At 40.4% G+C, this 12,788-nt stretch overlaps 1 protein-coding gene across 1 annotated transcript in view; it reads right to left on the bottom strand.

Moving 5' to 3' along the window:
- Positions 1 to 12,133, bottom strand: part of ptprt (protein tyrosine phosphatase receptor type T) — a 422,469-nt gene extending 410,336 nt beyond the window's left edge. The window contains 1 exon segment of the mRNA XM_062414593.1: positions 12,046 to 12,133. Coding sequence (XP_062270577.1) covers positions 12,046 to 12,133 — 88 coding nt within the window.
- Positions 12,134 to 12,788: the final 655 nt, after the last annotated feature.

A 12,788-nucleotide genomic window follows, 5' to 3' on the forward strand; every position in this document is an offset into this window, starting at 1 on the left:
TATATCCTAAAAACAACCATTTTTTTCTAAATAAGTTCGGACAAATTGTGTAAAATGTCTTACAAAACTATAGTGTTGTGTTGCAAAAGTGGATTATATTTATTTCCATATTTTATTTTTCTGCATATAATCAGATTTTTATGAAAAAATACGGGTTGCACCAATTGACACTGGGTTGCATCACGTCATTGACCCTTATATACTTGACTAATACTTTTTTGTTACTCTGATCTCGTATACAGTACAGTACCAACCACTGTATCATAAATATTGTATTGTATAAGGTAATGTTTTGTTTTGAAAATTACATTTGAAAAAAGGAGGAAAACATGTTCACATAGAGATCGCCGGAGAGTGTTGCATTATGGGTTGTTTGTAGCCTCAATGTTTCTGGCTAGTCAGTGTTTCGTAATTCATGTTTAGGTAATCAGCCCAAAAACTGTTTTATTAGCTCAGTTTAACCCGCAGAAGCTTCTGAACACTTTTTTTTCTGCAGTAGAGATGAAATAAATCCACGACCAGTGAAAATGACTCCAAAGTGTCTCACAACGATTTTTTGTTTTTTTAAGGCAGGAACTTTAGGCCAAAAATGACTGCTGTCATAGATGATGAGGAGCTCTAAAAGATGGTCTGAGAAATGGTACCTGCCCGAGAAAATCATTTCAACGCCTCCGACAGCCTGAGAGGAGAGAGTGAGACGGTGACTAATACCGACTGAGGCGAGATACACAAATGTGCGATTTACATCCTGCTTCAACTGTATCGCTTTACTTTTACAAGAGAAAAGGCCTCAAGGATGTGGACTACGTTCTTCCATCAGGATGAGTGGAAAGAAGGTATTTGTGTAGGAAAAGGCAGATGGAGGGGTTTTCTCATTTTGGGCCATTACAGTAGGCCTTGTAAGATAAGATAGATTATTAGTTATACAGTGTTACAGCAGCAAAAACAGACTTGTGATTGGTGGGACCTCAAGCTTGTTTTTAAATGAAGCTTAGCGAAAGTTCAGTCAGAAGACTCTAAAACATACTGTACAGGCATAACTGGTAACTTCTGCCTCCTTCAAGCATGCTCATCTATTACCTAGATTTCTATGTCTAGGGCGTTATTTCAATTGTTGCCAGTCACCTGTCAAATCTCAGCAACCAATAGCAAAACGCCACACTTCAGCCTTTAGCCTATCATCCTGTAGCGGTCCGTTTAAATGTGCCTCTCTCTCTTTGCTTCAGTCCTGTCATACAGCTGTTCCTGCGCCCCACCACCTCCCCATCTCTGCCATTCTTTACAGGATCTGCAGACTATCCCATCTGCCATCTTCTCTTCAGTCTCATCAGCAATCACCACCACCAGTGTCTGGACTTCATGGGGGATCTACATACATATGCAGCCGTTCAGAGATGATTGTAAATACTTTGTCATTAGTAAGATTTTGTTCATTACATATTTACAATAAATATCTTTCTATTTACTTGTCTCTCCTGATTGAAATAAAAACTATACTAATCCTCAAATTCTTACAGCGTACTTTCCCAGTAAAGAGTGCCTCTATTGCTAATATTCATATTGCATCATCTTGGAAAATGTGAAGCAGTGGACTCATTTCAGTGGACTCAAGTTTTATAAATAGCTAAATAACTTTTTATAAACAAACAAATCTCTCCCAATCATCTAAGTCACCAATAAAACCTTTTCTTGTATCTTCTAAGACGTTAAAAGTGACACAAAACTCTCTCTTCATTGATGTTATTCCCTCTGAAGATTGAGTCGAGGTGCAATAGAAAACGCAGGAGATGAACATCTGCACTCTCCTGCCCTGACGCTGGAGTTAACAGCCTCAACGGGATAAAAACAAAAACTATCTTCCACGTCATTTATGCCCTGCAGCACTCAGCTGCTCAGATCTATCTGGGATGCCGTTACGCTCCTTTCCAACGCTGATGTTTCCCAATGCACTTTTTGTATCATTTATGACTTCTGTATAATTTACGTGCTTCTGTAATATTCTCCCCGTATAATTTATGTAATGAACAAATTAACTGTAATTAATGGTTTAACCTGTTATAATGAAAGCGTCAAGTGTCCACCAGGCATATCTATTATTTAGGTTACCCTTAAATAAAAGAAACCCCGGCAACTGTTGGTGGTGGTTCTCGTTGCTATGATGTAACTCATGTAACTACTTGCTTGTGTGATCATATTTAACCTTGTTAGAAGTCAGAAAAATCTGTTTTTGTGTGTCAGTAGCAGTAGTAAGAAACATATCACTTCCACATTTGTACAAAATCACTTTTTAGCCAAATCATTGTTATCTTTTTTGCAGCATCCATTGTTGTTTAGCATTTGTATTATGGGTTTCATGTGGACAATGATCACATCATTTTGAAATGGATGCACATTTCCAGATCGATGTTTATATTTTGGAGCTCTGCTGGATGATTTAAAGTTAAAAAAACTCATTTTTTAATCTTATATTTATCTTCTACTGGTCCTTTATGCCGCCCCTCAGTTCAGCCTCTGTCTGTAACAAGCCGTTTTAGCTCCTGTTTCTTTAAGGCCTCCCTCCCAATGAGCCTATACTTTCCTGCTTCTGCTTTTTCTCAAAGCTTCCTCAGGCTCCGGAGGCCACGTAAAGAAACTATAGTAGCAGGGTTTCACATCTTTTTCTTGTTCTTTACTTAAAATGTCAGCTTTTCCAATATATCCGTACATGTCCGAGCTGTAACATGCCAAATGAACAACCTGTGGAACATCCTCAGCAACAAATACTACAGAACAGATGGCCATTTGCAAATATTTTGACATCAATTTGATAAAGAAGTAGAGCAAATTTGCAATTAAAGCATTAACAGCCGATTAATCCCTTGCTTTTAACTTCCAGGCAGCATTTTTAGAAACGTTTACCTCAAGTTTTGGACCTTAAACCATGTTTAACACAGATATCAGACATAACAGTTTATAAAAGACCAAATATTACAAAAAAGCACAATAAACTGCTTTGATGCCAACGTGTGAGTAGATTCTCACCAGCAGTTATACATAAAATACATATGCAGTGATTAAGTATATGTACATATAGTATTTTGTCTTAATTGAATATGTGCATGCATGCCATCTGAAACAAAGTATGCTGCAGTAGACTGATATTGATGCTTTTATACAACACTGTCTAACAAAGTTTAGTGAAAAGAGCGAAAAATCTCAACCAGGCACATTAAATTATAGGTTGTTGACATGAAAAAATGTCAATATTACATCCCACCTCATCTTGAAATGATTGAAAAGAGGATAATGGATTAGGCTGGGGTACACTTACGCTGCAGTTTATGATTGTTTTTATGTACTTATCTGGAAAAGGCATCATCAATTTTCCTCTTTTTTTTTCATTTTCACTGTTTTAACTTGTGATTATCTATTCTGTGAGTCTTTCTTCTGGGACTTCTAAATGAGAGCTGCTCCCACTTGTGTGTCCTGCTCTTTAAAAATCCTTTGCAGGTGCTCACTTGTCATGCATATGCCACGATATTTGCATTTCAACACACACACATAATGGTCTCATTTCACCAAAACACACTCAGATCATTAAAGAGAGAATTATCAGCCGTACTTATAGAGTAGAAGAATGCATGCACTGTTATTTGTCTCCATTGAATGTTGTGTGCACTGCTTTGTTGATGCATCAGACAAATTCCCCCCTCAGGGCCACTAAATACCCATTTTTCTTGTCTTCCCATTAGATGTGCGTTTTAAATCTACGTTACCATTCACCGCTCATAGTATCTCATTCCTTTTTTTTCTTCTCCAAGCTGTCAGACATCCCCGTGGCAGACACAAATGTCATTCTGACACTCTATTCCATTACTGGAGAACTGAGGGTTGTTTGCCTCCTGCAGGGAAATAACTTTGTTGTTGTTTTCAGGCAATAACTTTGATAACTGGCCACAAGCTTTCAGGCAAATAGCATTTCAATCAAAGCATTCTGAGAGAAAAATGGAGTTTATTTTAGTGGTGACAGCACTTTGAGCAAAACGCGTCTCGATATTTACTGACCTCTGAATTTATCAGAAAATTACACCATAATCCAAAATGGATTTTCCATTAAATAGCAATCAACAGATGGATGGGGATGATGATATACTGGTTCGGATCCAACTGACTGACATTGAAACCCTTGAGCCTTTAGAGCCAGCTAGGCCGACATTTATACAAAAAAAAAAAAACTACATTTTAGACCAAAGTCATTTCAATTCAGTGGACTTATAGAGGTAAAGTAAAGGTATGGCTTTCACTCAGTTTGGTGAACTTTAACATATACGGAAAATTCACATTTTGATCAAATGTCAATGTTGATAGAACTGAGATTTAAGAGATGAAGCTATATTAAAAGCAATGTTGCATCATACAATTTTAAATAACGCAGCTCTGTGTAGGAGCCAGTATGTTTATGTTGGTGCCTCCATTCACTTTATCACCGTGTGGCAGGTGAAGATATATGGGGACAGGTGCAATTGGGTGTCTAATCTTGCAGGGGTAATGGGGGAGATTGCATGTTTTTTACCATTTACTCACAGTTTAATACAGGCTGCAGCGACATCAGAGAACTATATATACCACCATGCCACCATGTCATCATCACCACGGTTTGTATGCATTATAAATGTGCTTTCGCTGTGTACCCTAAATGGGAACCTCACCCAACAGCGCATCAAAAATAAGGTCTTCACCCGCACCCAGCCGAGTGGCTAATTGTTGTTCAGGATAGTCTCTATATAAACTGCACTGTTTTAACACTGGGTTGAGCCTTTATTCGTGCAAAGGCTGCATTGATGGGGGAATGTTGTTGCAAATGATGTTTAAGGTAAGTTTAAATGCTTATATACACTGAATGTAACACTCGATTCTGTAAAGTTATCACATCAGCAACTGTGTGCACAGGAATCCAGGATGTCTGACACTGAAAATGTTAAAATTAAAGCTTGGCCAAGAAGAATCAAAGTATTATCAACACACCCGTCTGATGCATGATGCTACCACGACTCTGAAGAAACTGTCCTCCTAGAGTAAGATATCTTTAAGCCTTCACATATAGTACCATGAATGGGCATAGAGTCCCATACGCAATGCATCTACAGTAATGGAATTTGCCTATTGGTTGGTTATTCTACAAACAAGGAAACACAGTTACCCATCTGCCGGTTTAGGGAGTCAGACAGTCATATCCTCTGACCCCAAAACACCACAGACAGCTGCCTTGACTGCCTCAAGGAGAGGAAACAATATGTCTCTCTCTGCAAAGATGATAGTGCAGCTTTTACCGTGAACTCAACACCCGTGCTTGACCCTAAATATGGAAAAATCCCCTAACAATGATGATCCTGTTGCAGCAAATAGTTCAACTTTTCTCTCAGATGATCCAGCTTTGTTTTGCTTTTCACACAGCGCTGATGTTGATCTGAATATGTTGAAGTGTGTCTTGAGGTATAGCTGGATGGTACAAATTAGAGCCCGACCACTATATCAGTCAGCCAATATTATCGGTGGCTATCTGCCTATCACAGATGGATCAGTATCGGTGAATATGTTGTCCGATATGTGTCGATATATTTGTATTTTTTAACTTTTTGTAGGCAGCGGTAAAGTTTGTTAAACAGTAAAATATCAAGGCCTTCATTACATATCTTAGTAACCAATTTGAGGGATCATCACAGAAAATGTGTGTTTATGTACAAATTCTGTATATATAAGATTATCAGCCAATATATCGATATCAGAATATATTTACTCCCTAATATCAGTGTCAGCATCGCCTCCAAAAGTCCAGTATTGGTCGGGCCGAATAAACATTATTCACTTGTCAAGTAAGCAAGCATGAATCCCAGCTGGCAGTTAGTCATCCAGCTAGTTTAAAGATGTGTTTTGACCTTTTTTTTTTTTTTATTTGACAGTTGACAGGCAGGCTTGTTCCTTTGCCAGCAGCAGCAGCAGCAGCAGCACCTCGTCTTTCACGAGGCCATGCAAATACATTTTTCGGTGCCACTTTCTGGTGTAACCGGACACTAATACTGCACCCCACACACACACACACACACACACACACACACTTTTTTTTCTCTCTCTAAGTGCATATCATTGACTGCAGAAAATGGTCTCTCTCACTCTTTCTACCCGCTCTCTCTTTCAGCACTACTGCCTACTTTAGCATTCATTCAGCACCCAACTCTCTCTTTCTCTCATCCACACACACACACACACACACACACACACACACATACATTCATATACAGACATACACGCGACGCCCCGGCACTCAGCTTGCCCTGCTATTAGGCTGTCAGTTAGTCAGGCCAATAGAATAAGTGCCGTGGATTAGGCAGACAGACACACACACACACACACACACACACACATAGACACATAGACACACACACACACATACACACACACACACACACACACACAGCAAGGGAGGATGGACAGCATACTAAACAGAGTGAGGCATAAGGTGACAGACATCCTGTCATAAAGCTCTCTCTCTTTAACACACACAGTCAAACACACACACACACACAGCAGAGGAAACAATTACAACCACTCAGACAGTCGATAACAGTGAAACGTAATCAATTTAGTGTCTTTTTTTTCTCTTCTTGACCTCTCGTCATCCTTCTTTGTCATTTCCTCCGACCACTCGTTCCTCGCTCTTTTTTTTGTCTTTCTTTTCCCTCCTTCGCTTCTTCCTCCTCTGCTTCGTCTCGTCTAGACAGGAGTGATGAACGAGGCAACGGACGACGAGACTCTCTCTCTCTCTCTCTCTCTCTCTCTCTCTTTTTCCCACTGTCTTGTCCTTTCACCTCCTCTTTGCCTTCAATTTCCTCTCCTCTCTTCTTTCTTCCTCTCTCTCTCTTCCTTCGTCTTGTCCTTTCTTCTCCATCCTGTATCCTCTTTCCTTTTGTCCTATTCTTTCTCCTCAAGGTCTTTCTCTCTTTTTTTTCCTCGTCCCTTCTGTCCTCTTGCTTCTCCTTCATCCCCCCTCCTCCTTCTCATTTCTTCTCCTCCACTCTCTTCTCATCTTTTTTTACAATCCTCATCCTCTCTTCACTTATTCAATCCCATCCTCTCTACATCTTCCTCTATCTTCACTTCCTTGTGAACATTTTCTCCTACACTCTTTTTCTTTCTTCTCCTTCATTCCCTTCCTTTCTCTCCCTTTTTTCTTTTCCTTTTTCAATGTTTCCATCCTCTTCTTTCCTCGCCTCTTTACACAGACTTGTCCCACCTGCTTCCTTTCTTTTCTCCCTTAATCTCACCTCTTCTCTTTCCTCTCATCTCGATCTTGCTCTCTTTTTTCCTCTCCTCCACCTTTTCCTCTTCCTTTCTTCTCCCGTTCCTTCCTTTCTCATTACTTTTTCTACTCCACCTTTTTTCTCTCCTTACCTTTACCTTCCCACTCTCCTCTGTTTTAATGACACCATCTCTCCCTCTGTCACACACATTCATATGAAGCCGGACACACACACACACACACACACACACACACACACACACACACACACACACACACACACACACACACACACACACACACACACACACACACACACACACACACACACACACACACACACACACACCACTAATCACATAAAAGGCTCCATAATTGTGGAATTGAATGCTGTTGATTTGATCACAGCCAAAGACTTCTCCTCGTCCCTCCAACATGTCGACACACCGGGCGAACGAGTCAAGGAGAGACAAAGAAAGAGAGAGAGAGAGAGAGAGAGAGAGAGAGAGAGAGAGAGAGAGAGAGAGAGAGAGAAAGAGACAGAGAGAGAGAGAGAGAGAGAGAGAGAGAGAGAATGATACATGGTCACTCCCTCTCTGTGTCTCCTTTCGTTCTTTTTCTTTCACTCTTTCCCCTTCTGTCCTTACTGCCGAAGAAATCTAATTAATGGGAATATAAATTGTAAATGGTTTCCTTGAAAACACACACACACACACGCACACACGCGCACACACACACACACATACACACACATCTCAACGCCCTAGTCTTCACCTCCAGATCCGACCGGATTGTTCAACCATTAGCGGTCACTGGAGCTCAAAGGCATGGATCAGGAGCACAGCTGCACCCAACACACACACACACAGACACACACACATACACACACACACACACCAACACACTCTGAAAACGACAACCTTGAGTTACGATGTCTTTGCTTTTCTGGAGATAAAGCTGTTACAAAAACTACGGAATGAAATATGAAGGATCACTTCACCCAAAGCATAAAAAACAAGTGCTTGTACCAAAGTTACAAAAAAAGATCATCTGTCAGTGTCAGTTCAAAGTTAGGCAACTAAAGCCTAAAAGCTTCATCGCTTAAAGAGGAAATGACAAGCACATTTCCAGCTCTACGTTTATTATGTTCTGGAGCTCAACTGAAATATCTTTACATGATTTACAGCTTTAACAACTCCTTATGTATCTTATAGGGGTCCTTTATGCAGCCCTTCAGTTCAGCCTCTGTCTCTGAAACAGGCTGTTTTAGCTCCTGTCTCTTTAAGCCTGATGAGCTGCCAACTCCGTACTCATATGAATCTGTACATGTCCGAGTCCATATCTGATCCAAAATATGTGATTAAACAACACTATACACCTTAGCAACAACGGGCATGTGCAAACAATCTGTTTTCATGCAGGTAACTTTGCAAACGGAGCATAAAGATGGAGGATTTCATGCAAACTTCATTTTTGACAGCTTTGACCATATTTGACATAGAAATCTGAGATTATAACGGTATAGAAATGAAAACCACAATAAAAACATTATAAGTCCCCTTTAAGTAAACCTCCAGTGTCCAGTCAGTCCACCACACCTTTCATTTTCACTATGCTATAACAATGCCCCACTACTGAAAGTAAAGGTAACATTTTCCTGGAGACAACAGCCTAAAAACAGCAATAAAGCTATTTTATTGAGCTTCCACTTGTTGTTGTCTAACCATACAGACAGATACCTTTTCAGTTTAATTTCCTGAAGTTTGAAGATATCAGTCAGTGAAACATTTCCTGACACCCAAACACAGTGGAGGTGAGTGCAATTTTAACAAAAAATAACATAAAAACAGCTCATCCTGGATAGTCACAGTCTCTGAACTACAGAGTTTCCAGTGATAGAAATGGACACCTGTTTTATAATCCTGCCAATGGGCGACTTTATCTTTAATTTTCTGTTTAATAGTCTTCAGAAATGTGGCTTCCTGAAGGTGGTGTCCTTTAATTTTGTCTGCTCAGCTGTTTATTTTAAATATTATAGAAATATAAAACACACTTCTACCTCTACAGAATTGCTTGATACTGTAACATCCATTCACCTTCAACTTTAACTCACTGGAAGTGACCTAAACATGTCTGAGTACTGAGCTGTTTGGCCTACAAACAAGCGACCACACACAGACGGAAAATAGAGCAAGCACAACTTCTACAGGAGACGGAGGGAGTGAGGTCATCTTCATCATCACTGTCTTTCAAGTCTATTGTGATTACATCTAAATGTTTAGTTTTCTTCTTGATTTACCATTTTTAAAAAGAGAAACACTGCTATTTGAGGAGAAACACTTTGGTCGCTCTGTGTGTCTGTGTGTGTGTGTGTGTGTGTGTGTGTGTGTGTGTGTGTGTGTGTGTGTGTGTGTGTGTGTGTGTGTGTGTGTGTGTGTGTGTGTGAGAGAGAGAGAGAGCGAGAGAGAGAGAGAAATATAGTATGTGTGTGTGTGTGTATGTGTGTGTAAGTGAGACGATGCATATATATCTGATGCACCAATATCGCCCCCTAACGGCACCGGAGCAAACGACAGCTCTTTCTCAGCCTCTCTCAAAAACACACACGCACGCACACACAGAGGGGACAGAAAAATTCAGAGTGACTCCACACAGGCATATCGCAATAAAACACCAAATTTGAGTTGTAAGACAATAAGAGATATAAAGTTATTTCCTCCATGCTTGATTCACCGCATCCTCTTTAGAAGACAAGGTTGTATTGTGATATTCAGTATGACTCTATATGCTGCTGGAGACTAAGATCAGCCTTAAAAATGAGGACCACATCGATCCAACACATCTGCTTATAGCCTTTAAACACAAATCTAATCTTCCACTCAGACATCCACGCACATACATTGCCACTTTGATACTTTCTCTCTCCCAACATAACGCGCAATGCTTCCTCCGCTGCACCATTACGCACGGAGAGAGGGAGAGAGAGAGAGAGAGAAGGACGGCTGCTCCAGAGACGCCAGAGACAGAAGGAGAGAAGAGGAGAAGAAAAGGAGAAGAAGAGGGGAAGGGAGGGCTCAGTGTTTGCAGCCAGTCTTTCCCTTCAAAGTAGCCTCTTTTTGTAGCCTTACAAGTCATGAATACCAAGCAGAAGGTGCCGAGAGAGAGAGAGGCGGACACAGAGGCGTCGGACTGCTGCTGCTGCAATCTATTGACAACATCACTGATTTAAACCCATCTGTTCCTGTTACCTTCAGACTGAACTTGAAAATAAGGGTTTGCTGCTTAACCAAGTTACAGCACACAGGACACAGTCAGACCTCCGATATGATCAAGTCTAATATGTTAAATATAAATAGACCGAAAATGATGGTTTCAAGTGATATAGAACATGCGAAACAGCTGATTATGATCCCTATATATCCCTACTATAACACAGCTTGCTTTTATTCAGAGTTTATTAATCAATGAATAACCAAACACTTTAACTTCTAGACAAGCTATTTGAATTTCTCCCCTTTTCATCCACAATGTTATTTAGGATGTTTACGCTTTGTCAAGGAATGGACTCAATGAAGCCTGCCGGATATTTGGGAGCAAAGCAGCGCTGCTGTAACCCGCAACCTGGCTGGTATTATCAATCTATAAAGCTTAATTTCCATCTGATTTATAATCATAATCATCGCTGACTCCAAGTAAAAAGGCTGGAAGCCACGATCTCCAAACCTCTCCGGCGCGTAACAAGTGCCAGAGGAGTGCTGGCTCTTGACTGCGGTGCAGAGATGCTGCTGCTGCTGCGGACTGTGTGTGAGAGGATCCCGAAGCTTTTCATTCCGGGAGATGTAGCCTGACTGAGCAGGAATGCGTAATGACTCAAATAGTACAGTATCGGATATAGTGGCTGATTTAAGACACTAATGGAGAAAGCAGGTTGTAAATTAGATGTTAGATTATTTAATTGTGGTTGAAGTAGTTGAATAGAAAGCTTGAGGTGTTCTGCAACTTATACATGTTACTCCAAGATACTGCTTTACAACGATGTGCGTGCGTAATAGCAGCAGGACATCTCCAAATATGAATAGTTGCATTATTAAATCAAGGGGATGCTTAAATAGAGAGTTTGAGCTCGGACGGACGGAGCCACGGTGCACCAGTCCGTACGCTTCCAAAACAGACAATCAGCTTCCAGCATTATATATAACCTGCATGATAACATAACAACAACCACAAAATCACTTATTAACCCTCAACATCTGACAATCCAAGCGCACGGGATGCTTCACTTGGGTAAAAAAAAACAAACCCAAAAAACCTCCCGGAGCTCCCACAAACTTCCCAGCAAAGCTCCAGTGCGCACAGCAGAGCCAGATATGATTGTATGCATATCAGATTAATGATCATAATCAAGCAAACTAACATCATAATCAGTGGAAAAAAGCGTTATATGGTGATTATAAGACATTGGCTCTCTAAATACGTTTCCAGGCTGCACATCAATGACTCCAAAAACTGACAATGTGTCCTCACAGCTGAGTTTAGGACTGTTTTTTACCTCTTATAGTATCCAGAAATATATCCAGCATATAAACAGCTGCAAGGTGTACCCCCCAAAAAAATGTGCTGAGATGCACAAATCAACCGTGCATGTGCACTTCTTTATATATTCCCATATTAGCAACCTCAGCGCGCGGTGGAACCCAAATATCCAAACTCAGAAATTAATGCAAATAAATAAGAAAACATCCACAAATGAAAGAAATGAATCGCTTTACCTGGAAAGAATTGTCCAACAGTAAATCCCAAAAGTACAAAGTAGATGAAAACTGCAGGCAAAACGAGAGAATAACTCCGTTTATCCATTTCTTCTCCTTCTTTTTTTCTTCTTCTTCTTCTTGTTTGTTTTTTTTTGCTCAGTCGTTCAGATTATTTTACATACTCCCGTCTGGTCCTTAAACTGGTTCCACTCAGTTCGGGACTGAAGTGATAAGAACAGTGATAGTAAGAGTAATAAAATCCTCGCATTGGTGGGAAAAAAAAGAAGAGACAGAAAAGACACGAGTAGAAGCAAATAAGAGAAGTTGAAATAAACCGGAGCTCTTTCTTCTCCTCTCCTCTTTTCTCCTCTATCCTTCTTCTCTGGTCCGTGTGTGTGTGCGCGCGTGTGTGTGTGCCAGACAAGTGTGTGAGAGGGGCACAGTGTGTGTGTGCGCGCTCAGACGGTCTCTGACAGACTGACGTTGAGTTTGGACAGGAGTGGAGAGCAGTGCGCACTACACCGGGTGCCAGACACCGGTGAGAAGACGCGCAGATTAACGCGCGGTGAGCTTCCGGTGAAGAGTTTCAAAATAAGAGGAGAATTTTACGCGTCAACCCAAGAGAATACAAATGAATGATGAGATAATTACAAGAAAAACAGTCACATTATGAGATAAATATTAATTATTATATTACTGGCTTTCATTTTCTCACATTTATTTCACACTCTAGTTGTCATTGTATTATTATTAGGCTACAA

The sequence above is a fragment of the Scomber scombrus genome, chromosome 3, assembly GCF_963691925.1.
Source record: "Scomber scombrus chromosome 3, fScoSco1.1, whole genome shotgun sequence".
NCBI classification, from domain to species: domain Eukaryota; kingdom Metazoa; phylum Chordata; class Actinopteri; order Scombriformes; family Scombridae; genus Scomber; species Scomber scombrus.